This window comes from Scyliorhinus torazame, chromosome 12, assembly GCF_047496885.1.
Source record: "Scyliorhinus torazame isolate Kashiwa2021f chromosome 12, sScyTor2.1, whole genome shotgun sequence".
In the NCBI taxonomy this organism is placed as follows: domain Eukaryota; kingdom Metazoa; phylum Chordata; class Chondrichthyes; order Carcharhiniformes; family Scyliorhinidae; genus Scyliorhinus; species Scyliorhinus torazame.
Genome location: NC_092718.1, coordinates 137404944 through 137431113, shown reverse-complemented (window position 1 = coordinate 137431113; position 26170 = coordinate 137404944). Strand labels below are relative to the sequence as shown.

Sequence of the window (26170 nt, the reverse complement as noted above, 5' to 3'; positions counted from 1 at the left end):
TCTCTGTGGGCAGTGTGGGTCTCTGTGGGCAGTGTGGGTCTCTGCGGGCAGTGTGGGTCTCTGCGGGCAGTGTGGGTGGGTCTCTGCGGGCAGTGTGGGTAACTGTGGGCAGTGTGTGTCTCTGTGGGCAGTGTGGGTAACTGTGGGCAGTGTGGGTCTCTGTGGGCAGTGTGTGTCTCTGTGGGCAGTGTGAGTCTCTGTGGGCAGTGTGGGTCTCTGTTGGCAGTGTGGTTCTCTGCGGGCAGTGTGGGTCTCTGTGGGCAGTGTGGGTCTCTGCGGGCAGTGTGGGTCGGTCTCTGCGGGCAGTGTGGGTCAGTCTCTGCGGGCAGTGTGGGTCTCTGTGGGCAGTGTGGGTAACTGTGGGCAGTGTGGGTCTCTGTGGGCAGTGTGTGTCTCTGCGGGCAGTGTGTGTCTCTGCGGGCAGTGTGGGTCTCTGTGGGCAGTGTGGGTCTCTGCGGGCAGTGTGGGTCTCTGTGGGCAGTGTGTGTCTCTGTGGGCAGTGTGTGTCTCTGTGGGCAGTGTGTGTCTCTGTGGGCAGTGTGTGTCTCTGTGGGCAGTGTGGTTCTCTGCGGGCAGTGTGGGTCTCTGTGGGCAGTGTGGGTCTCTGTGGGCCGTGTGGGTCTCTGTGGGCAGTGTGGGTCTCTGCGGGCAGTGTGTCTCTCTGCGGACAGTGTGGTTCTCTGTGGGCAGTGTGGGTCAGTCTCTGCGGGCAGTGTGGGTCGGTCTCTGCGGGCAGTGTGGGTCGGTCTCTGCGGGCAGTGTGGGTCTCTGTGGGCAGTGTGAGTCTCTGCGGGCAGTGTGTGTCTCTGTGGGCAGTGTGGGTCTCTGCGGGCAGTGTGAGTCTCTGTGGGCAGTGTGGGTGGGTCTCTGCGGGCAGTGTGGGTCTCTGTGGGCAGTGTGAGTCTCTGCGGGCAGTGTGGATCTCTGTGGGCAGTATGTGTCTCTGTGGGCAGTGTGGGTCTCTGTGGGCAGTGTGAGTCTCTGCGGGCAGTGTGGGTCAGTCTCTGCGGGCTGTGTCGGTCTCTGCGGGCAGTGTGGGTCTCTGCGGGCAGTGTGGGTCTCTGTGGGCAGTGTGGGTCTCTGTGGGCAGTGTGAGTCTCTGCGGGCAGTGTGGGTCTCTGCGGGCAGTGTGGGTCAGTCTCTGCGGGCTGTGTCGGTCTCTGCGGGCAGTGTGGGTCTCTGCGGGCAGTGTGGGTCAGTCTCTGCGGGCAGTCTGGGTCTCTGCGGGCAGTGTGGGTCCGTCTCTGCGGGCAGTGTGGGTCTCTGCGGGCAGTGTGGGTCTCTGCGGGCAGTGTGGGTCTCTGCGGGCAGTGTGGGTCTCTGTGGGCAGTGTGGGTCTCTGCGGGCAGTGTGGGTCGGTCTCTGCGGGCAGTGTGGGTCAGTCTCTGCGGGCAGTGTGGGTCAGTCTCTGCGGGCAGTGTCGGTCTCTGCGCGCAGTGTGGGTCTCTGCGGGCAGTGTGGGTCAGTCTCTGCGGGCAGTGTGTGTCTCTGCGGGCAGTGTGGGTCTCTGCGGGCAGTGTGGGTCTCTGCGGGCAGTGTGGGTCAGTCTCTGCGGGCAGTGTGGGTCGGTCTCTGCGGGCAGTGTGGGTCGTTCTCTGCGGGCAGTGTGGGTCGGTCACTGCGGGCAGTGTGTGTCTCTGCGGGCAGTGTGGGTCTCTGCGGGCAGTGTGGGTCTCTGCGGGCAGTGTGGGTCGGTCTCTGCGGGCAGTGTGGGTCTCTGCGGGCAGTGTGGGTCTCTGCGGGCAGTGTGGGTCTCTGCGGGCAGTGTGGGTCAGTCTCTGCGGGCAGTGTGGGTCTCTGCGGGCAGTGTGGGTCGTTCTCTGCGGGGAGTGTGGGTCGGACTCTGCGGGCAGTGTGGGTCGGTCTCTGTGGGCAGTGTGGGTCGGTCTCTGCGGGCAGTGTGGGTCTCTGCGGGCAGTGTGGGTCTCTGCGGGCAGTGTGGGTCTCTGCGGGCAGTGTGGGTCTCTGCGTGCAGTGTGGGCAGTGTGGGTCTGTCTCTGCGGGCAGTGTGGGTCTCTGCGGGCAGTGTGGGTCTGTCTCTGCGGGCAGTGTGGGTCTCTGCGGGCAGTGTGGGTCTCTGCGAGCAGTGTGGGTCTCTGCGGGCAGTGTGTGTCGGTCTCTGCGGGCAGTGTGGGTCAGTCTCTGCGGGGAGTGTGGGTCAGTCTCTGTGTGCAGTGTGGGTCGGACTCTGCGGGGAGTGTGGGTCAGTCTCTGCGGGCAGTGTGGGTCTCTGCGGGCAGTGTGGGTCTCTGTGGGCAGTGTGGGTCTCTGTGGGCAGTGTGGGTCTCTGCGGGCAGTGTGGGTCTCTGCGGGCAGTGTGGGTCTGTCTCTGCGGGCAGTGTGGGTCTCTGTGGGCAGTGTGGGTCTCTGTGGGCAGTGTGGGTCTCTGCGGGCAGTGTGGGACTCTGCGGGCAGTGTGGGTCTCTGCGGGCAGTGTGGGTCGGTCTCTGCGGGCAGTGTGGGTCGGTCTCTGCGGGCAGTGTGGGTCGGTCTCTGCGGGCAGTGTGGGTCTCTGCGGGCAGTGTGTCTCTCTGTGGGCAGTGTGGGTCTCTGTGGGCAGTGTGGGTCTCTGCGGGCAGTGTGGGTGGGTCTCTGCGGGCAGTGTGGATCTCTGCGGGCAGTGTGGGTCTCTGTGGGCAGTGTGGGTCAGTCTCTGCGGGCAGTGTGGGTGTCTGCGGGCAGTGTGGGTCTCTGCGGGCAGTGTGGGTCTCTGCGGGCAGTGTGGATCTCTGCGGGCAGTGTGGGTCTCTGCGGGCAGTGTGGGTCTCTGTGGGCAGTGTGTGTCTATGTGGGCAGTGTGTGTCTCTGTGGGCAGTATGTGTCTCTGTGGGCAGTGTGGGTCTCTGCGGGCAGTGTGTGTCTATGTGGGCAGTGTGGGTCTCTGTGGGCAGTGTGTGTCTCTGTGGGCAGTATGGGTCTCTGCGGGCAGTGTGTGTCTATGTGGGCAGTGTGGGTCTCTGCGGGCAGTGTGGGTCAGTCTCTGCGGGCAGTGTGGGTCTCTGCGGGCAGTGTGTGTCTCTGTGGGCAGTGTGGGTCTCAGCGGGCAGTATGTGTCTCTGTGGGCAGTATGGGTCTCTGCGGACAGTGTGGGTCTCTGCGGGCAGTGTGGGTCTCTGCGGGCAGTGTGTGTCTATGTGGGCAGTGTGGGTCTCTGTGGGCAGTGTGTGTCTCTGTGGGCAGTATGTGTCTCTGTGGGCAGTATGGGTCTCTGCGGACAGTGTGGGTCTCTGCGGGCAGTGTGGGTCTCTGTGGGCAGTGTGGGTCTCTGTGGGCAGTGTGGGTCTCTGTGGGCAGTGTGGGTGGGTCTCTGCGGGCAGTGTGGATCTCTGTGGGCAGTGTGGGTCTCTGTGGGCAGTGTGGGTCTCTGCGGGCAGTGTGGGTGGGTCTCTGCGGGCAGTGTGTGTCTCTGCGGGCAGTGTGGATCTCTGCGGGCAGTGTGGGTCTCTGTGGTCAGTGTGTTTCTCTGCAGGCAGTGTGGGTCTCTGCGGGCAGTGTGGGTCTCTGTGGGCAGTGTGTGTCTCTGTGGGCAGTGTGGGTCTCTGCGGGCAGTGTGTGTCTCTGTGGGAGTGTGGGTCTCTGTGGGCAGTGTGGGTAACTGTGGGCAGTGTGGGACTCTGTGGGCAGTGTGTGTCTCTGTGGGCAGTGTGTGTCTCTGCGGGCAGTGTGTGTCTCTGTGGGCAGTGTGTGTCTCTGTGGGCAGTGTGGGTCTCTGCGGGCAGTGTGGTTCTCTGTGGGCAGTGTGAGTCTCTGCGGGCAGTGTGGGTCTCTGCGGGCAGTGTGTGTCTCTGTGGGCAGTGTGGGTCTCTGCGGGCAGTGTGGGTCTCTGTGGGCAGTGTGGGTCTCTGTGGGCAGTGTGGGTCTCTGCGGGCAGTGTGGGTCTCTGCGGGCAGTGTGGTTCTCTGTGGGCAGTGTGAGTCTCTGCGGGCAGTGTGGGTCTCTGCGGGCAGTGTGGGTCTCTGTGGGCAGTGTGTGTCTCTGCGGGCAGTGTGGGTCTCTGGGGGCAGTGTGTGTCTCTGCGGGCAGTGTGTGTCTCTGCGGGCAGTGTGGGTCTCTGCGGGCAGTGTGGGTCTCTGCGGGCAGTGTGGGTCTCTGCGGGCAGTGTGGGTCTCTGCGGGCAGTGTGGGTCTCTGTGGGCAGTGTGGGTCTCTGCGGGCAGTGTGGGTCTCTGTGGGCAGTGTGTCTCTCTGTGGGCAGTGTGTCTCTCTGTGGGCAGTGTGGGTCTCTGTGGGCAGTGTGGGTCTCTGCGGGCAGTGTGGGTCTCTGTGGGCAGTGTGAGTCTCTGCGGGCAGTGTGGGTCTCTGCGGGCAGTGTGGGTCTCTGCGGGCAGTGTGGGTCGGTCTCTGCGGGCAGTGTGGGTGGGTCTCTGCGGGCAGTGTGGATCTCTGCGGGCAGTGTGGGTCTCTGCGGGCAGTGTGGGTCTCTGCGGGCAGTGTGGGTCTCTGCGGGCAGTGTGGGTCTCTGTGGGCAGTGTGTGTCTCTGTGGGCAGTATGTGTCTCTGTGGGCAGTGTGGGTCTCTGTGGGCAGTGTGGGTCTCTGTGGGCAGTGTGGGTCTCTGCGGGCAGTGTGGGTCTCTGCGGGCAGTGTGGGTGGGTCTCTGCGGGCAGTGTGGGTCTCTGTGGGCAGTGTGGGTCTCTGTGGACAGTGTGGGTCTCTGTGGGCAGTGTGGGTCTCTGCGGGCAGTGTGGGTCTCTGCGGGCAGTGTGGGTCTCTGTGGGCAGTGTGGGTCTCTGCGGGCAGTGTGTGTCTCTGTGGGAGTGTGGGTCTCTGTGGGCAGTGTGGGTAACTGTGGGCAGTGTGTGTCTCTGTGGGCAGTGTGGGTAACTGTGGGCAGTGTGGGTCTCTGTGGGCAGTGTGTGTCTCTGTGGGCAGTGTGAGTCTCTGTGGGCAGTGTGGGTCTCTGTTGGCAGTGTGGTTCTCTGCGGGCAGTGTGGGTCTCTGTGGGCAGTGTGGGTCTCTGCGGGCAGTGTGGGTCGGTCTCTGCGGGCAGTGTGGGTCAGTCTCTGCGGGCAGTGTGGGTCTCTGTGGGCAGTGTGGGTAACTGTGGGCAGTGTGGGTCTCTGTGGGCAGTGTGTGTCTCTGCGGGCAGTGTGTGTCTCTGCGGGCAGTGTGGGTCTCTGTGGGCAGTGTGGGTCTCTGCGGGCAGTGTGGGTCTCTGCGGGCAGTGTGTGTCTCTGTGGGCAGTGTGTGTCTCTGTGGGCAGTGTGTGTCTCTGTGGGCAGTGTGTGTCTCTGTGGGCAGTGTGGTTCTCTGCGGGCAGTGTGGGTCTCTGTGGGCAGTGTGGGTCTCTGTGGGCCGTGTGGGTCTCTGTGGGCAGTGTGGGTCTCTGCGGGCAGTGTGTCTCTCTGCGGACAGTGTGGTTCTCTGTGGGCAGTGTGGGTCAGTCTCTGCGGGCAGTGTGGGTCGGTCTCTGCGGGCAGTGTGGGTCGGTCTCTGCGGGCAGTGTGGGTCTCTGTGGGCAGTGTGAGTCTCTGCGGGCAGTGTGTGTCTCTGTGGGCAGTGTGGGTCTCTGCGGGCAGTGTGAGTCTCTGTGGGCAGTGTGGGTGGGTCTCTGCGGGCAGTGTGGGTCTCTGTGGGCAGTGTGAGTCTCTGCGGGCAGTTTGGATCTCTGTGGGCAGTATGTGTCTCTGTGGGCAGTGTGGGTCTCTGTGGGCAGTGTGAGTCTCTGCGGGCAGTGTGGGTCAGTCTCTGCGGGCTGTGTCGGTCTCTGCGGGCAGTGTGGGTCTCTGCGGGCAGTGTGGGTCTCTGTGGGCAGTGTGGGTCTCTGTGGGCAGTGTGAGTCTCTGCGGGCAGTGTGGGTCTCTGCGGGCAGTGTGGGTCAGTCTCTGCGGGCTGTGTCGGTCTCTGCGGGCAGTGTGGGTCTCTGCGGGCAGTGTGGGTCAGTCTCTGCGGGCAGTCTGGGTCTCTGCGGGCAGTGTGGGTCCGTCTCTGCGGGCAGTGTGGGTCTCTGCGGGCAGTGTGGGTCTCTGCGGGCAGTGTGGGTCTCTGCGGGCAGTGTGGGTCTCTGTGGGCAGTGTGGGTCTCTGCGGGCAGTGTGGGTCGGTCTCTGCGGGCAGTGTGGGTCAGTCTCTGCGGGCAGTGTGGGTCAGTCTCTGCGGGCAGTGTCGGTCTCTGCGCGCAGTGTGGGTCTCTGCGGGCAGTGTGGGTCAGTCTCTGCGGGCAGTGTGGGTCTCTGCGGGCAGTGTGGGTCTCTGTGGGCAGTTTGGGTCTCTGCGGGCAGTGTGTGTCGGTCTCTGCGGGCAGTGTGGGTCGGTCTCTGCGGGCAGTGTGGGTCGGTCTCTGTGGGCAGTGTGGGTCTCTGTGGGCAGTGTGGGTCGGTCTCTGTGGGCAGTGTGGGTCTCTGCGGGCAGCGTGGGTCACTGCGGGCAGTGTGGGTCTGTTTCTGCGGGCAGTGTGGGTCGGTCTCTGCGGGCAGTGTGGGTCGGTCTCTGCGGGCAGTGTGGGGCAGTCTCTGCGGGCAGTGTCGGTCTCTGCGGGCAGTGTGGGTCTCTGCGGGCAGTGTGGGTCTCTGCGGGCAGTGTGGGTCGGTCTCTGCGAGCAGTGTGGGTCTCTGCGGGCAGTGTGGGTCAGTCTCTGCGGGCAGTGTGGGTCTCTGCAGACAGTGTGGGTCTCTGCGGGCAGTGTGGGTCAGTCTCTGCGGGCAGTGTGGGTCTCTGCGGGCAGTGTGGGTCAGTCTCTGCGGGCAGTGTGGGTCTCTGCGGGCAGTGTGGGTCGGTCTCTGCGAGCAGTGTGGGTCTCTGCGGGCAGTGTGGGTCAGTCTCTGCGGGCAGTGTGGGTCTCTGCGGGCAGTGTGGGTCTCTGTGGGCAGTGTGGGTCTCTGTGGGCAGTGTGGGTCTCTGTGGGCAGTGTGGATCAGTCTCTGTGGGCAGTGTGGGTCTCTGTGGGCAGTGTGGATCAGTCTCTGTGGGCAGTGTGTGTCTCTGTGGGCAGTGTGGGTCTCTGCGGGCAGTGTGGGTCTCTGTGGGCAGTGTGGGTCAGTCTCTGCGGGCAGTGTGGGTCTCTGCAGACAGTGTGGGTCTCTGCGGGCAGTGTGGGTCTCTGTGGGCAGTGTGGGTCTCTGTGGGCAGTGTGGATCAGTCTCTGTGGGCAATGTGTGTCTCTGTGGGCAGTGTGGGTCTCTGCGGGCAGTGTGGGTCTCTGCGGGCAGTGTGGGTCAGTCTCTGCGGGCAGTGTGGGTCTCTGCGGGCAGTGTGGGTCGGTCTCTGCGGGCAGTGTGGGTCAGTCTCTGCGTGCAGTGTGGGTCTCTGCGGGCAGTGTGGGTCTCTGCGGGCAGTGTGGGTCTCTGCGGGCAGTGTGGGTCAGTCTCTGCGGGCAGTGTGGGTCTCTGCGGGCAGTGTGGGTCTCTGCGGGCAGTGTGGGTCAGTCTCTGCGGGCAGTGTGGGTCTCTGCGGGCAGTGTGGGTCAGTCTCTGCGTGCAGTGTGGGTCTCTGTGGGCAGTGTGGGTCTCTGCGGGCAGTGTGGGTCTCTGCGGGCAGTGTGGGTCAGTCTCTGCGGGCAGTGTGGGTCTCTGCGGGCAGTGTGGGTCTCTGCGGGCAGTGTGGGTCGGTCTCTGCGGGCAGTGTGGGTCAGTCTCTGCGTGCAGTGTGGGTCTCTGCGGGCAGTGTGGGTCTCTGCGGGCAGAGTGGGTCGGTCTCTGCGGGCAGTGTGGGTCTCTGCGGGCAGTGTGGGTCTCTGCGGGCAGTGTGGGTCGGTCTCTGCGGGCAGTGTGGGTCTCTGTGGGCAGTGTGGGTCTCTGTGGACAGTGTGGGTCTCTGCGGGCAGTGTGGGTCTCTGCGGGCAGTGTGGGTCGGTCTCTGCGGGCAGTGTGGGTCAGTCTCTGTGGGCAGTGTGGGTCGGTCTCTGCGGGCAGTGTGGGTCGGTCTCTGCGCGCAGTGTGGGTCAGTCTCTGGGGGCAGTGTGGGTCGGTCTCTGGGGGCAGTGTGGGTCTCTGCGGGCAGTGTGGGTCGGTCTCTGCGGGCAGTGTGGGTCTCTGTGGGCAGTGTGGGTCTCTGCGGGCAGTGTGGGTCAGTCTCTGTGGGCAGTGTGGGTCAGTCTCTGTGGGCAGTGTGGGTCTCTGTGGGCAGTGTGGGTCAGTCTCTGTGGGCAGTGTGGGTCTCTGCGGACAGTGTGGGTCAGTCTCTGCGGGCAGTGTGGGTCGGTCTCTGCGGGCAGTGTGGGTCGGTCTCTGCGGGCAGTGTGGGTCGGTCTCTGCGGGCAGTGTGGGTCTTTGCGGGCAGTGTGGGTCTCTGTGGGCAGTGTGTGTCTGCGGGCAGTGTGGGTCAGTCTCTGCGGGCAGTATGGGTCTCTGCGGGCAGTGTGGGTCTCTGCGGGCAGTATGGGTCTCTGCGGGCAGTGTGGGTCTCTGCGGGCAGTGTGTGTCTCTGTGGGAGTGTGGGTCTCTGCGGGCAGTATGGGTCTCTGCGGGCAGTGTGGGTCTCTGCGGGCAGTGTGTGTCGGTCTCTGCGGGCAGTGTGGGCCGGTCTCTACGGGCAGTGTGGGTCGGTCTCTGCGGGCAGTGTGGGTCGGTCTCTGTGAGCAGTGTGGGTCTTTGCGGGCAGTGTGGGTCTCTGCGGGCAGCGTGGGTCAGTCTCTGCGGGCAGTGTGGGTCGGTCTCTGTGAGCAGTGTGGGTCTCTGCGGGCAGTGTGGGTTTCTGCGGGCAGTGTGGGTCAGTCTCTGCGGGCAGTATGGGTCGGTCTCTGTGAGCAGTGTGGGTCTCTGTGGGCAGTGTGGGTCTCTGCGGGCAGCGTGGGTCAGTCTCTGTGGGCAGTGTGGGTCTCTGCGGGCAGTGTGGGTCGGTTTCTGCGGACAGTATGGGTCTTTGCGGGCAGTGTGGGTCGGTTTCTGCGGGCAGTGTTGGTCTCTGCGGGCAGTGTGGGTCTCTGTGGGCAGTGTGGGTCGTTCTCTGCGTGCAGTGTGGGTCGGTCTCGGCGGGCAGTGTGGGTCTCTGAGGGCAGTGTGGGTCTCTGAGGGCAGTGTGTGTCTCTGCGGGAAGTGTGGGTCGTTCTCTGTGGGCAGTGTGGGTCGGTCTCTGTGGACAGTGTGGGTCAGTCTCTGTGGGCAGTGTGGGTCTCTGCGGGCAGTGTGGGTCTCTGCGGGCAGTGTGGGTCGTTCTCTGCGGGGAGTGTGGGTCGGTCTCTGCGGTCAGTGTGGGTCTCTGCGGGCAGTGTGGGTCGGTCTCTGTGGACAGTGTGGGTCAGTCTCTGCGGGCAGTGTGGGTCGTTCTCTGCGGGGAGTGTGGGTCGGACTCTGCGGGCAGTGTGGGTCTCTGCGGGCAGTGTGGGTCGTTCTCTGCGGGGAGTGTGGGTCGGACTCTGCGGGCAGTGTGGGTCGGTCTCTGCGGGGAGTGTGGGTCGGTCTCTGCGGGCAGTGTGGGTCGGTCTCTGCGGGGAGTGTGGGTCGGTCTCTGCGGGCAGTGTGGGTCAGTCTCTGCGGGCAGTGTGGGTCAGTCTCTGTGGGCAGTGTGGGTCTCTGCGGGCAGTGTGGGTCTCTGCGGGCAGTGTCGGTCTCTGCGGGCAGTGTGGGTCGGTCTCTGCGGGCAGTGTGGGTCAGTCTCTGCGGGCAGTGTGGGTCGTTCTCTGCGGGGAGTGTGGGTCGGACTCTGCGGGCAGTGTGGGTCGGTCTCTGTGGGCAGTGTGGGTCGGTCTCTGCGGGCAGTGTGGGTCTCTGCGGGCAGTGTGGGTCTCTGCGGGCAGTGTGGGTCTGTCTCTGCGGGCAGTGTGGGTCTCTGTGGGCAGTGTGGGTCAGTCTCTGCGGGGAGTGTGGGTCGTTCTCTGCGGGGAGTGTGGGTCAGTCTCTGTGGGCAGTGTGGGTCGGACTCTGCGGGGAGTGTGGGTCAGTCTCTGCGGGCAGTGTGGGTCTCTGCGGGCAGTGTGGGTCGGTCTCTGTGGGCAGTGTGGGTCTCTGCGGGCAGTGTGGGTCTCTGCGGGCAGTGTGGGTCTGTCTCTGCGGGCAGTGTGGGTCTCTGCGGGCAGTGTGGGTCTCTGCGAGCAGTGTGGGTCTCTGCGGGCAGTGTGGGTCAGTCTCTGTGGGAGTGTGGGTCGGTCTCTGTGGGCAGTGTGGGTCTCTGCGGGCAGTGTGGGTCAGTCTCTGCGGGGAGTGTGGGTCGTTCTCTGCGGGGAGTGTGGGTCAGTCTCTGCGGGCAGTGTGGGTGTCTGCGGGCAGTGTGGGTCTCTGCGGGCAGTGTGGGTCAGTCTCTGCGGGCAGTGTGGGTCAGTCTCTGCGGGCAGTGTGGGTCAGTCTCTGCGGGCAGTGTGGGTCGTTCTCTGCGGGGAGTGTGGGTCAGTCTCTGCGGGCAGTGTGGGTCGGACTCTGCGGGCAGTGTGGGTCAGTCTCTGTGGGCAGTGTGGGTCAGTCTCTGTGGGCAGTGTGGGTCTCTGCGGGCAGTGTGGGTCAGTCTCTGCGGGCAGTGTGGGTCAGTCTCTGTGGGCAGTGTGGGTCTGTCTCTGCGGGCAGTGTGGGTCTCTGCGGGCAGTGTGGGTCAGTCTCTGCGGGCAGTGTGGGTCAGTCTCTGTGGGCAGTGTGGGTCAGTCTCTGCGGGCAGTGTGGGTCGGACTCTGCGGGCAGTGTGGGTCGGTCTCTGCGGGCAGTGTGCGTCGGTCTCTGCGGGCAGTGTGGGTCTCTGCGGGCAGTGTGGGTCTCTGCGGGCAGTGTGGGTCAGTCTCTGCGGGCAGTGTGGGTCTCTGCGGGCAGTGTGGGTCTCTGCGGGCAGTGTGGGTGGGTCTCTGCGGGCAGTGTGGATCTCTGCGGGCAGTGTGGGTCAGTCTCTGTGGGCAGTGTGGGTCTCTGCGGGCAGTGTCGGTCTCTGCGGGCAGTGTGGGTCTCTGCGGGCAGTGTGGGTCGGTCTCTGCGGGCAGTGTGGGTCGGTCTCTGCGGGCAGTGTGGGTCTCTGCGGGCAGTGTGGGTCGGTCTCTGCGGGCAGTGTGGGTCAGTCTCTGTGGGCAGTGTGGGTCAGTCTCTGCGGGCAGTGTGGGTCAGTCTCTGCGGGCAGTGTGGGTCAGTCTCTGCGGGCAGTGTGGGTCAGTCTCTGTGGGCAGTGTGGGTCAGTCTCTGCGGGCAGTGTGGGTCGGACTCTGCGGGCAGTGTGGGTCGGTCTCTGCGGGCAGTGTGCGTCGGTCTCTGCGGGCAGTGTCGGTCTCTGCGGGCAGTGTGGGTCTCTGCGGGCAGTGTGGGTCAGTCTCTGCGGGCAGTGTGGGTCTCTGCGGGCAGTGTGGGTCTCTGCGGGCAGTGTGGGTGGGTCTCTGCGGGCAGTGTGGGTCAGTCTCTGTGGGCAGTGTGGGTCTCTGCGGGCAGTGTCGGTCTCTGCGGGCAGTGTGGGTCTCTGCGGGCAGTGTGGGTCGGTCTCTGCGGGCAGTGTGGGTCGGTCTCTGCGGGCAGTGTGGGTCTCTGCGGGCAGTGTGGGTCGGTCTCTGCGGGCAGTGTGGGTCGGTCTCTGCGGGCAGTGTGGGTCGGTCTCTGCGGGCAGTGTGGGTCTCTGCGGGCAGTGTGGGTCGGTCTCTGCGGGCAGTGTGGGTCGGTCTCTGCGGGCAGTGTGGGTCCGTCTCTGTGGGCAGTGTGGGTCGGTCTCTGCGGGCAGTGTGGGTCGGTCTCTGTGGGCAGTGTGGGTCTCTGCGGGCAGTGTGGGTCGGTCTCTGCGGGCAGTGTGGGTCAGTCTCTGCGGGCAGTGTGGGTCTCTGCGGGCAGTGTGGGTCGGTCTCTGCGGGCAGTGTGGGTCGGTCTCTGCGGGCAGTGTGGGTCTCTGCGGGCAGTGTGGGTCGGTCTCTGCGGGCAGTGTGGGTCTCTGCGGGCAGTGTGGGTCGGTCTCTGCGGGCAGTGTGGGTCAGTCTCTGCGGGCAGTGTGGGTCTCTGCGGGCAGTGTGGGTCGGTCTCTGCGGGCAGTGTGTGTCTCTGCGGGCAGTGTGGGTCGTTCTCTGCGGGGAGTGTGGGTCGGTCTCTGCGGGCAGTGTGGGTCTCTGCGGGCAGTGTCGGACTCTGCGGGCAGTGTGGGTCAGTCTCTGTGGGCAGTGTGGGTCGGTCTCTGCGGGCAGTGTGGGTCTCTGCGGGCAGTGTGGGTCTCTGCGGGCAGTGTCGGACTCTGCGGGCAGTGTGGGTCGCTCTCTGCGGGCAGTGTGGGTCGGTCTCTGCGGGCAGTGTGGGTCGGTCTTTGCGGGCAGTGTGGGTCGGTCTCTGTGGGCAGTGTGGGTCCCTGCGGGCAGTGTGGGTCAGTCTCTGCGGGCAGTGTGGGTCAGTCTCTGCGGGCAGTGTGGGTCTCTGCGGGCAGTGTGGGTCAGTCTCTGTGGGCAGTGTGGGTCTCTGCGGGCAGTGTGGGTCTGTCTCTGCGGGCAGTGTGGGTCGGTCTCTGCGGGCAGTGTGGGTCAGTCTCTGCGGGCAGTGTGGGTCTCTGCGGGCAGTGTGGGTCAGTCTCTGTGGGCAGTGTGGGTCTCTGCGGGCAGTGTGGGTCTCTGCGGGAAGTGTGGGTCGGTCTCTGCGGGCAGTGTGGGTCTCTGCGGGCAGTGTGGGTCGGTCTCTGCGGGCAGTGTGGGTCTCTGCGGGCAGTGTGGGTCTGTCTCTGCGGGCAGTGTGGGTCGGTCTCTGCGGGCAGTGTGGGTCTCTGCGGGCAGTGTGGGTCTGTCTCTGCGGGCAGTGTGGGTCTCTGCGTGCAGTGTGGGTCTGTCTCTGCGGGCAGTGTGGGTCTCTGCGTGCAGTGTGGGTCTGTCTCTGCGTGCAGTGTGGGTCTGTCTCTGCGGGCAGTGTGGGTCTGTCTCTGCGGGCAGTGTGGGTCGGTCTCTGCGGGCAGTGTGGGTCGGTCTCTGCGGGCAGTGTGGGTCTCTGCGGGCAGTGTGGGTCGGTCTCTGCGGGCAGTGTGGGTCTCTGCGGGCAGTGTGGGTCGGTCTCTGCGGGCAGTGTGGGTCGGTCTCTGCGGGCAGTGTGGGTCGGTCTCTGCGGGCAGTGTGGGTCGGTCTCTGCGGGCAGTGTGGGTCTCTGCGGGCAGTGTGGGTCTGTCTCTGCGGGCAGTGTGGGTCGGTCTCTGCGGGCAGTGTGGGTCTCTGCGGGCAGTGTGGGTCGGTCTCTGCGGGCAGTGTGGGTCTCTGCGGGCAGTGTGGGTCTGTCTCTGCGGGCAGTGTGGGTCGGTCTCTGCGGGCAGTGTGGGTCTCTGCGGCCAGCATCACTTATGACAAGATGCTTTGAACAATACTGATGCTGCTGATGATTGTAGGAATGACAGTATGCCGCTTCTGAATGGAAATGTGAATGAATATTTCTGTTTCTGTCTACATTGCCTTCCCCATCCAGGCCTCCTTCGCCTTGAAGAGTTAGTCCGGCAGTTCCTCATTTCGAAAGAGTCTCTCTCGATACGAATGTTGGACCATTCCAATGACCCCACTCCACTATTGAAGGAAATCCGTGATGACAAGATCTCCACCATCATCATCGACGCGAATGCTTCAGTGTCTTACTTAATTCTGAAAAAGGTTATGTGTAGATGGTGGGAGGGCTGTTACAAAGGCAGGATATGTGACGTGATTAGGGGTGTGTTCGCTTTCCGCTGCGGGGAAGGAATTTAATTTGTTCCGAGCCGGGAGCATTTGAGAAACGTTCTCTTTTCTAACTGTTGTCAATGTGTTGTCTAATTCCGACCGAGAAATGAGGTTGAATCAAGAGATGGGAAACCCACTTAACAATAGTTTCTGCCAATTTGTCATTTGATTCTTGCCAGCTCTTCTGAGGCCTGATTGGTGAACTTCCCGATCTATTTTCACTCTCTGTCTGACTGGGAGAGGAGGTGGCATGGTGCAAATGTCACTCGCCTAATAAACCCAAGGCCCAGGCCATTGTCCTGGGAACATGGGTTCAAATCACAGGAGGCAGTTGGTGAAATTTATATTCAGCTAGTCACGAGTCTCAGTGATGTTCACCACAAAACCTTGGTCAATTCTCATAAGAACCCAAATCCACAGAATCCCAACAGAAGGAGGCATTCGGCCCATCGAGTCTGCACCGACCCTCCGAAACAGCACTTTACGTACATCCACTCTCCCGACCTGTCCCCGTAACCCCACCCAATTGACCACAGACAATCTTCCTAACCTGCACACCTTTGGACAATAGGACAAAACCGGAGCACCCGGAGGAAAGCCACACAGGGAGAGAACGTAGAAACTCCAGACAGTCACCAAAGGCTGGAATGGAAACCGGGTCCCTGGTGCCGTGAGGAAGCAGTGCTAACCACTGTGTCGCTCATAATGTCCATCAGGGAAGGAAATCTGCAATCCTTATCCAACATGTCTCTCCAGAGCCAATGTGACTCTTCAGTCCCCTCCGAGAATGGGCTGAGAAAGCCGCTAAGATCAAGGGCGATGAGAGATGGGGGGAAATGCTGGCTTTGCCACCGACTACTACATGCTGGGAAGGAATTAAACCCATTTTGTGCGTTGGAGTCTCAGAGACAGAAAACCATTCACCACGTTACCCCCTCCTCCCTCATGGACTATGAAGCCAATGCATTCCTATCAGAGGACGTGTTTCTTAAACCTCAAATGTTAAATTGAAGCTCTTACTGTCAATCACATCAAATGACCCTGCCGTTTTCAGTCAAATCACACAACTATTCATTTCCATTGCAGGCTGCTGATTTGGGAATGACGTCAGCGTACTATAAGTACATTCTCACCACAATGGTAAGTTTAGCATGAATGTAGAGAAAACAATCACATAGCACACATCCCACAATCGTGTGGTAAACACAGTGTACAGACTGGGTCAGCATTACTGTGCAGTCTTCTGTCTATTCAGCATCAGGATTACTGTACAGTGTCTCTATATATTCAATGTCAGGATTACTGTACAGAGTCTCGGTGTGTTCAGCGTCAGGATTACAGAAGTATCTCTCTGTATTCAGAGTCAGGATGACTACAGATTCTCTGTGTATTCAGGGTCAGGATTACTGTACAGATTCTCTGTGTATTCAGGGTCAGGATTACTGTACAGAGTCTCTGTGTATTCAAGGTGAGGATTACTGTACAGAGTCTCTGTGTATTCAGAGTCAGGATGACTACGGAGTCTCTGTGTATTCTGGGTCAGGATTACTGTACAGTGTCTCTGTGTATTCAAGGTGAGGATTACTGTACAGATTCTCTGTATTCAGGGTCAGGATTACTGTACAGAGGCTCTGTGTATTCAGAGTCAGGATGACTACAGAGTCTCTGTGTATTCTGGGTCAGGATTACTGTGCAGAGTCTCTGTGTATTCAGGGTGAGGATAACTGTACAGATTCTCTGTGTATTCAGGGTCAGGATTACTGTACAGAGTCTCTGTGTATTCAAGGTGAGGATTACTGTACAGAGTCTCTGTGTATTCTGGGTCAGGATTACTGTGCAGAGTCTCTGTGTATTCAGGGTGAGGATAACTGTACAGATTCTCTGTGTATTCAGGATCAGGATGACTGTACAGAGTCTCTGTGTATTCAGGGTGAGGATAACTGTACAGATTCTCTGTGTATTCAGGGTCAGGATTACTGTACAGAGTCTCTGTGTATTCAGAGTCAGGATGACTACAGAGTCTCTGTGTATTCTGGGTCAGGATTACTTTACAGAGTCTCTGTGTATTTAGAGTCAGGATGACTACAGAGTCTCTGTGTATTCTGGGTTAGGATTACTGTACAGTGTCTCTGTGTATTCAGGGTCAGGATTACTGTACAGAGTCTCTGTGTATTCAGAGTCAGGATGACTGCAGAGTCTCTGTGTATTCTGGGTCAGGATTACTGTACAGAGTCTCTGTGTATTCAGAGTCAGGATGACGACAGAGTCTCTGTGTATTCAGGGTGAGGATTACTGTACAGAGTCTCTGTGTATTCAGGGTGAGGATAACTGTACAGATTCTCTGTGTATTCAGGGTCAGGATTACTGTACAGAGTCTCTGTGTATTCAGAGTCAGGATGACTACAGAGTCTCTGTGTATTCTGGGTCAGGATTACTTTACAGAGTCTCTGTGTATTTAGAGTCAGGATGACTACAGAGTCTCTGTGTATTCTGGGTTAGGATTACTGTACAGTGTCTCTGTGTATTCAGGGTCAGGATTACTGTACAGAGTCTCTGTGTATTCAGAGTCAGGATGACTGCAGAGTCTCTGTGTATTCTGGGTCAGGATTACTGTACAGAGTCTCTGTGTATTCAGAGTCAGGATGACGACAGAGTCTCTGTGTATTCAGGGTGAGGATTACTGTACAGAGTCTCTGTGTATTCAGGGTCAGGATTACTGTACAGAGTCTCTGTGTATTCAGGGTCAGGATCACTATACAGAGTCTCTGTGTATTCAGGGTCAGGATTACTGTACAGAGTCTCTGTGTATTCAGGGTGAAGATTACTGGACAGAGTCTCAGTGTATTCAGGGTCAGGATTACTGTACAGAGTCTCTGTGTATTCAGGGTGAGGATTACTGTACAGAGTCTCTGTGTATTCAGGGTCAGGATTACTGTACAGAGTCTCTGTGTATTCAGGGTGAGGATTCCTGTACAGAGTCTCTCTGTATTCAGCGTCAGGATCACTGTACAGAGTCTCTGTGTATTCAGGGTCGGGATTACTGTACAGATTATCTGTGTATTCAGGATTATGATTGCTGTACAGTGTCTGTGTATTCACGATCAGGAATACTGTACAGAATCTCTCTGTTTACAGGGTCCGGATTACTGTACAGAGACTGTATTCAGAGTCAGGATTACTGTACCATGTCTCTGTGTATTCAGGTTCAGGATTACTGTACAGTGTCTCTGTATACAGGTTCAGGATTACTGTACAGAGTCCTTGTATATTCACAATCAGGAATACTGTACAGAATCTCTGTTAACAGGGTCAAGATTACTGTAAAGTGTCTCTCTATATTCAAGATCAGGATTACTGTACAGAATCTCTGTTAACAGGGTCAAGATTACTGTACGGAGTCTCTGTGTATTCAGGGTCAGGGTTTCTGTACAGAGTCTCTCTGTATTCAGCATCTGGATCACTGTACAGATTCTCTGTGTATTCAGGGTCAGGATTTCTGTACAGAGTCTCTGTGTATTCAGCATCTGGATCACTGTACAGAGTCTCTGTGTATTCAGCGTCAGCCTTCAGCAGTGCCTCTGTGTATTCAAGGTCAGGATACTGTACAGATTCTCTGTATTTAGGGTCAGGATTCCTGTACAGAGTCTCTGTGTATTCAGGGTCAGTATCACTGTACAGAGTCTCTGTGTATTAATAGTCAGGATTACAGTACAGGGTCTCTGTGTATTCATTGTCAAGATTGCTGTACAGAGTCACTGTGTATTCAGTGTCAGGATTCCTGCACAGAGTCTCTGTGCATTCAGGGTCAGGTTTACTGTACAGGGTCTCTGTGTATTCAGGGTCAGGATTACTGTACAGAGTCTCTGTGTATTCTGGGTCAGGATTACTGTACAGAGTCTCGGTGTGTTCAGCGTCAGGATTACAGAAGTATCTCTCTGTATTCAGAGTCAGGATGACTACAGAGTCTCTGTGTATTCAGGGTCAGGATGACTGTACAGAGACTCTGTGTGTTCAGAGTCAGGATTACTGTACCGTGTCTCTGTGTATTCAGGTTCAGGATTACTGTACAGTGTCTCTGGATTCAGGTTCAGGATTACTGTACAGAGACTCTGTATATTCACGCTCAGGAATACTGTTCAGAATCTCTCTATTTACAGGGTCCGGATTACTGTAAAGTGTCTCTGTATATTCAAGATCAGGATTACTGTGCAGAATCTCTGTTAACAGGGTCAAGATTACAGTACAGAATCTCTGTGTATTCAGTGTCAGGGTTTCTGTACAGAGTCTCTGTGTATTCAGCATCTGGATCACTGTACAGAGTCTCTGTATTTAGGGTCAGGATGAGGGCTCAGAAACTCGGTGTATTCAGGGTCGGGATTACTGTACAGAGTCTCTGTGTATTCAGGGTCGGGATTACTGTACAGATTCTGTGTATTCAGGGTCGGGATTACTGCACAGAGTCTCTGTGTATTCAGGGTCAGGATTACTGTACAGAGTCTCTGTGTATTCAGGATCAGGATTACAGTACAGAGTCTCTGTGTATTCAGGGTCGGGATTACTGTACAGATTCTGTGTATTCAGGGTCGGGATTACTGCACAGAGTCTCTGTGTATTCAGGGTCAGGATTACTGTACAGATTCTGTGTATTCAGGGTCGGGATTACTGTACAGCGTCTCTGTATTCAGGTTCAGGATTACTGTACAGCGTCTCTGTTTATTCACGATCAGGTATACTGTACAGAATCTTTCCGCTTACAGGGTCCGGATTACTGTAAATTGTCTCTGTATATTCAAGATCAGGATTACTGTACAGAGTCTCTGTGTATTCAGTGTCAGGGTTTCTGTACAGAGTCTCTGTGTATTCAGGTTCAGGATCACTGTACAGAGTCTCTCTGTATTCAGGGTCATGACCACCGTAGAGTGTTTCTGTGTACTCAGTGTGAGGATTACTGCACAGAGTCTCTCTATATTCCGCGTCAGCGTTACTGTATAGAGCCTCTGTGTATTCAGTGTCAGGATTACTGTACAGAATCTCTGTAAATTCACGATCAGGAATACTGCACACAATCTCTCTGTTTACAGGTTCAGGATTACTGTACAGAGTCTCTGTATTGAGGGTTAGGCTTACAGTACAGAGTCTCTGTGTATTCAGGGTCATGATTACTGTACAGAGTCTCTGTGTATTCAGGGTCAGTATCTCTGTTCAGAGTCTCTGTGTATTCAGGGTCAGGATTACTGTACAGAGTCTCTGTGTATTCAGGGTCAGTATCTCTGTACAGAGTCTCTGTGTATTCAGGGTCAGTATCTCTGTACAGAGTCTCTGTGTATTCAGGGTCAGTATCTCTGTACAGAGTCTCTGTGTATTCAGGGTCAGTATCTCTGTACAGAGTCTCTGTGTATTCAGGGTCAGTATCTCTGTACAGAGTCTCTGTGTATTCAGGGTCAGTATCTCTGGACAGAGTCTCTGTGTATTCAGTGTCAGGATTACTGTACAGAGTCTCTGTGCATTCAGGGTGAGAATTACTGTACAGAGTCTCTGTGTATTCAGTGTCAGGATTACTGTACCGAACCTCTGTAAATTCACGATCAGGAATACTGTACACAAACTCTCTGTTTACAATGTCAGGATTATTGTACAGAGTCTCTGTATATCCAAGGTCAGGATTTCTGTGCAGAATGTCTGTGTATTCAGGGTCAGTATCACTGTACAGAGCCGCTGTGTATTCAGAGTCAGGATTACTGTACAGTGTCTGTGTATTCAGGTTCAGGTTTACTGTACAGTGTCTCTGTATTCAGGTTCAGGATTACTGTACAGAGACTCTGTATATTCACGCTCAGGAATACTGTACAGAATCTCGCTGTTTACAGGGTCCGGATTACTGTAAAGTGTCTCTGTATATTCAAGATCAGGATTACTGTGCAGAATCTCTGTTAACAGGGTCAAGATTACTGTACAGAGTCTCTGTGTATTCAGTGTCAGGGTTTCTGCACAGAGTCTCTGTGTATTCAGCATCTGGATCACTGTACAGAGTCTCTGTGTATTCAGGGTCAGGATCACTGTTCAGAGGCTCTGTGTATTCAGGATCAGGATTACTGTACAGAGTCTCTGTGTATTCAGGGTCAGGATTACTGGACAGAGTCTCTGTATATTCAGGGTCAGGGTCACTGTACAGAGTCTCTGTGTATTCAGGGTCAGGATAACTGTACAGAGTCTCTGTGTATTCAGGGTCAGGATAACTGTACAGAGTCTCTGTGTATTCAGGGTCAGGATCACTGGACAGAGTCTCTGTATATTCAGGGTCAGGGTCACTGTACAGAGTCTCTGTGTATTCAGGGTCAGGATAACTGTACAGAGTCTCTGTGTATTCAGCGTCAGTATCACTGTACAGAGTCTCTGTGTATTCAGGATCAGGATTACTGTACAGAGTCTCTGTGTATTCAGGGTCAGGTTTACTGCACAGAGTCTCTGTGTATTCAAGGTCAGGATAATGTACAGAGTCTCTGTATTTAGGGTCAGGATTACTGTACAGAGACAGTATACAGCATCAGGATTACTGTACAGTGTCTCTGTGTACTCATGTTCAGGATTACTGTACAGAGTCTCTCTATATTCAGGGTCAGTATCACTGTACAGAGTCTCTGTGTATTCAGGGTCGGGATTACTGTACAGAGTCTCTGTGTATTCAGGATCAGGATTACTGTACAGAGTCTCTGTGTATTCAGGGTGAGGATTACTGTACAGAGTCTCTGTGTATTCAGGGTGAGGATTACTGTACAGAGTCTCTGTGTATTCAGGGTCAGGATTACTGTACTTAGTCTCTGTGTATTCAGGATCAGGATTACTGTACAGAGTCTCTGTATTGAGGGTAAGGCTTACAGTACAGAGTCTCTGTGCATTCAGGGTGAGAATTACTGGACAGAATCTCTGTGTATTCAGTGTCAGGATTACTGTACAGAATCTCTGTAAATTCACGATCAGGAATACTGTACACAAACTCTCTGTTTACAGTATCAGGATTATTGTACAGAGTCTCTGTATATCCAAGGTCAGGATTTCTGTGCAGAATGTCTGTGTATTCAGAGTCAGGATTACTGTACCGTGTCTGTGTATTCAGGTTCAGGATTACTGTACAGTGTCTCTGTATTCAGGTTCAGGATTACTGTACAGAGTCCCTGTATATTCAAGATCAGGATTTCTGTACAGACTCTCTGTTAACAGGGTCAAGATTACTGTACGGAGTCTCTGTGTATTCAGGGTCAGGATTTCTGTACAGAGTCTCTGTGTATTCAGCATCTGGATCACTGTACAGAGTCTCTGTGTATTCAGCGTCAGGCTTACAGTAGTGCCTCTGTGTATTCAAGGTCAGGATACTGTACAGATTCTCTGTATTTAGGGTCAGGATTACTGTACAGAGACAGTGTATTCAGCATCAGGATTACTGTACAGATTCTTTGTGTATTCAGGGTCAGAATTACTGTACAGAGTCTCTGTGCATTCACGGTCAGGATTACTGTACAGAGTCTCTCTGTATTCAGGGTCAGGATTACTGTATAAATCTCTGTGGATTGAGGGTAAGGATTACTGTACATAGTCTCTGTGTATTCAGTGTCAGATTACAGTACAGAGTCTCTGTATTCAGCATCTGGATCACTGTACAGAGTCTCTGTATTTAGGGTCAGGATGACTGTTCAGAAACTCGGTGTATTCAGGGTCGGGATTACTGTACAGAGACTCTCTATATTCAGGGTCAGGATCACTGTACAGAGTCTCTGTGTATTCAGGGTCAGGATTACTGTACAGAGTCTCTGTGTATTCAGGGTCAGGATTACTGCACAGAATCTCTGTGTATTCAGGGTCAGGGTTACTGCACAGAGTCTCTGTGTATTCTCGGTTATGATGACAGTACATAATCTCTGTGTATTCAGGGTCAGGATTACTATACAGAGTCTCTGTGTATTCAGGGTCAGGATTACTGTACAGAGTCTCTGTGAATTGAAGGTCAGGATTCCTGTTCAGAGTCTCTGTGTATTCCACGGGAGGATTACTGTACAGAGTCTCTCTATTCAGCATCTGGATCACTGTACAGAGTCTCTGTATTACGGGTCAGGATTACTGTACAGAGTCTCTGTGGATTCAGCATCTGGATCACTGTACAGAGTCTCTGTATTTAGGGTCAGGATTACTGTACAGAGTCTCTGTATTCAGCGTCAGGATTACTGTACAGAGTCTTTGTGTATTCAGTATCAGGATTACTGTACAGAGTCTCTGTGCATTCACGGTCAGGATTACTGTTCAGAGTCTCTGTGTATTCAGGGTCAGGATTACTGGACAGAGTCTCTGTATATTCAGGGTCAGGGTCACTGTACAGAGTCTCTGTGTATTCAGGGTCAGGATAACTGTACAGAGTCTCTGTGTATTCAGGGTCAGGATAACTGTACAGAGTCTCTGTGTATTCAGGGTCAGGATCACTGGACAGAGTCTCTGTATATTCAGGGTCAGGGTCACTGTACAGAGTCTCTGTGTATTCAGGGTCAGGATAACTGTACAGAGTCTCTGTGTATTCAGCGTCAGTATCACTGTACAGAGTCTCTGTGTATTCAGGATCAGGATTACTGTACAGAGTCTCTGTGTATTCAGGGTCAGGTTTACTGCACAGAGTCTCTGTGTATTCAAGGTCAGGATAATGTACAGAGTCTCTGTATTTAGGGTCAGGATTACTGTACAGAGACAGTATACAGCATCAGGATTACTGTACAGTGTCTCTGTGTACTCATGTTCAGGATTACTGTACAGAGTCTCTCTATATTCAGGGTCAGTATCACTGTACAGAATCTCTGTGTATTCAGGGTCGGGATTACTGTACAGAGTCTCTGTGTATTCAGGATCAGGATTACTGTACAGAGTCTCTGTGTATTCAGGGTGAGGATTACTGTACAGAGTCTCTGTGTATTCAGGGTGAGGATTACTGTACAGAGTCTCTGTGTATTCAGGGTCAGGATTACTGTACTTAGTCTCTGTGTATTCAGGGTCAGGATTACTGTACAGAGTCTCTGTATTGAGGGTAAGGCTTACAGTACAGAGTCTCTGTGCATTCAGGGTGAGAATTACTGGACAGAATCTCTGTGTATTCAGTGTCAGAATTACTGTACAGAATCTCTGTAAATTCACGATCAGGAATACTGTACACAAACTCTCTGTTTACAGTGTCAGGATTATTGTACAGAGTCTCTGTATATCCAAGGTCAGGATTTCTGTGCAGAATGTCTGTGTATTCAGAGTCAGGATTACTGTACCGTGTCTGTGTATTCAGGTTCAGGATTACTGTACAGTGTCTCTGTATTCAGGTTCAGGATTACTGTACAGAGTCCCTGTATATTCAAGATCAGGATTTCTGTACAGACTCTCTGTTAACAGGGTCAAGATTACTGTACGGAGTCTCTGTGTATTCAGGGTCAGGATTTCTGTACAGAGTCTCTGTGTATTCAGCATCTGGATCACTGTACAGAGTCTCTGTGTATTCAGCGTCAGGCTTACAGTAGTGCCTCTGTGTATTCAAGGTCAGGATACTGTACAGATTCTCTGTATTTAGGGTCAGGATTACTGTACAGAGACAGTGTATTCAGCATCAGGATTACTGTACAGATTCTTTGTGTATTCAGGGTCAGAATTACTGTACAGAGTCTCTGTGCATTCACGGTCAGGATTACTGTACAGAGTCTCTCTGTATTCAGGGTCAGGATTACTGTATAAATCTCTGTGGATTGAGGGTAAGGATTACTGTACATAGTCTCTGTGTATTCAGTGTCAGATTACAGTACAGAGTCTCTGTATTCAGCATCTGGATCACTGTACAGAGTCTCTGTATTTAGGGTCAGGATGACTGTTCAGAAACTCGGTGTATTCAGGGTCGGGATTACTGTACAGAGACTCTCTATATTCAGGGTCAGGATCACTGTACAGAGTCTCTGTGTATTCAGGGTCAGGATTACTGTACAGAGTCTCTGTGTATTCAGGGTCAGGATTACTGCACAGAATCTCTGTGTATTCAGGGTCAGGGTTACTGCACAGAGTCTCTGTGTATTCTCGGTTATGATGACAGTACATAATCTCTGTGTATTCAGGGTCAGGATTACTATACAGAGTCTCTGTGTATTCAGGGTCAGGATTACTGTACAGAGTCTCTGTGAATTGAAGGTCAGGATTCCTGTTCAGAGTCTCTGTGTATTCCACGGGAGGATTACTGTACAGAGTCTCTCTATTCAGCATCTGGATCACTGTACAGAGTCTCTGTATTACGGGTCAGGATTACTGTACAGAGTCTCTGTGGATTCAGCATCTGGATCACTGTACAGAGTCTCTGTATTTAGGGTCAGGATTACTGTACAGAGTCTCTGTATTCAGCGTCAGGATTACTGTACAGAGTCTTTGTGTATGCAGTATCAGGATTACTGTACAGAGTCTCTGTGCATTCACGGTCAGGATTACTGTTCAGAGTCTCTGTGTATTCAGGGTCAGGATCACTGTACAGAGTCTCTGTGTATTCAGGGTCACGATTACTGTACAGATTCTCTGTGTATTCAGGGTCAGTAGCACTGTACAGAGTCTCTCTGTATTCAGGGTCAGGATTACTGTACTCTCTGTGTATTCAGGGTCAGGATTACTGCACAGGGTCTCTTTGTATTCAGGGTCAGGATCACTGTACAGATTCTCTGTGTATTCCGGGTCAGGGTTACTGTGCAAAGTCTCTGTGTATTCTAGGTTAGGATTACAGTACAGAATCACTGTGTATTCAATGTAAGGATTACTGTACAGAATTTCTGTCTATGCAGGGTCGGGATTACTGTACAGAGACTCTCTGTATTCAGGATCAGAATTACTGTCCAGAGACTCTGTGTATTCAGGGTCAGGATTACTGTACAGATTATCTGTGTATTCAGGTTAAGGATTACTCTGCGGTGTCTCTGTATTCAGGTTCAGGATTAATGTACAGTGTCTCTGTATATTCATGATCAGGAACACTGTACAGAGACTCTCTGTTTACAGGGTCAGGATGGCTGTAATGTGTCTCTGTATATTCAAGATCAGGATTACTTACAGAGTCTCTGTATTCAGCGTCAGGATTACTGTACAGATTCTTTGTGTATTCAGGGTCATGATTACTGTACAGATTCTCTGTGTATTCAGGGTCAAGATCACTGTACAGAGTCTCTGTGTATTCACTGTCATGATTACTGTACAGAGTCTCTGTGTATTCAGGGTCAGGATTACTGTAGAGTATTTCTGTGTATTCTGCGTGAGGAGTACTGTACAGAGTCTCTCTGTATTCAGGGTCAGGATTACTGTACAGAGTCTCTGTGTAGTCCGCGTTAGGATTACAGTATAGAATCTCTGTGTATTCAGGGTCAGGATTATTGTACAGATTCTCTGTGTATTTATGGTCAGGAGCACTGTACAGAGACTCTCTGTACTCAGGGTCAGGATTACTGTACAGAGCCTGTCTGTATTCAGGTTCAGTATTAGTGTACAGAATCTCTCTGTTTTCAGGGTCAGGATTACTGTACAGAGTCTCTGTGTATTCAGGGTCAGGATTACTGTACAGAGTCTCTCTGTATTCCACGTGAGGATTACTGTACAGAGTCTCTCTGTATTTAGCGTCAGGATTACTGTACAGAGTCTCTGTGTATTCAGCATCTGGATCACTGTACAGAGTCTCTGTATTTAGGGTCAGGATTACTGTCCAGAGACTGTGTATTCAGGGTCAGGATTACTGGACAGAGTCTCTGTGTTTTCTGGGTTAGGATTACAGTGCAAAATCTCTGTGTATTCCGGGTCATGATTAATCTGCAGAATCTCTGTGTATTCAGGTTCGGGATTACTGTACAGAGACTCTCTGTATTCAGGGTCAGGATTACTGTACAGATTCTCTGTGTATTCAGGGTCAGGATTACTGTGCAGAGTCTCTGTGTATTCAGGGTCAGTATCACTGTACAGAGCCTCTGTGTATTCAGGGTCATGACCACCGTAGAGTGTTTCTGTGTACCCAGTGAGAGGATTACTGTACAGATTCTCTGTGTATTCAGCGTCAGGATTACTGTACAGATTCTTTGTGTATTCAGTATCAGGATTACTGTACAGAGTCTCTGTGCATTCACGATCAGGATTACTGTACAGATTCTCTGTGTATTCAGGGTCAGGATCACTGTTCAGAGTCTCTGTGTATTCAGGGTCAGGATCACTGGACAGAGTCTCTGTGTATTCAGGGTCAGGATTACTGTACAGATTCCCTGTGTATTCAGGGTCAGGAGCACTGCACAGAGACTCTCTGTATTCAGGGTCAGGATTACTGTACAGAGTCTCTGTATTCAGGGTCAGGATTACTGTCCAGAATATCTCTGTTTTCAGGGTCAGGATTGCTGTAAAGTTCCTCTGCATATTCAAGGTCACGATTACTGTACAGAATCTCTGTGTACAGGGTCAAGATCACAGGACAGAGTCTCTGTGTATTCAGGGACAGGATAACTGTACAGAGTCTCTGTGTATTCAGAGTCAGGATTACTGTACCGAGTCTCTGTGTAGTCAGGGTTAGGATTACAGTACAGAGTCTCTGTGTATTCAGTGTAAGGATTGCTGTACAGAATCTCAGTGTATTCCGGGTCAGGATTACTGGACAGAGACTCT

General features: G+C 54.6%; 1 protein-coding gene across 1 annotated transcript in view; it reads left to right on the top strand.

Moving 5' to 3' along the window:
- The window catches only part of LOC140387105 (glutamate receptor ionotropic, kainate 5-like), a 409927-nt gene that overhangs the window by 173792 nt on the left and 209965 nt on the right, over positions 1-26170 (top strand). Inside the window, exons 3-4 of the mRNA XM_072470114.1 lie at positions 13248-13426; positions 14579-14632. Coding sequence (XP_072326215.1) covers positions 13248-13426; positions 14579-14632 — 233 coding nt within the window. The remainder of the gene's footprint in view (positions 1-13247; positions 13427-14578; positions 14633-26170) is intronic.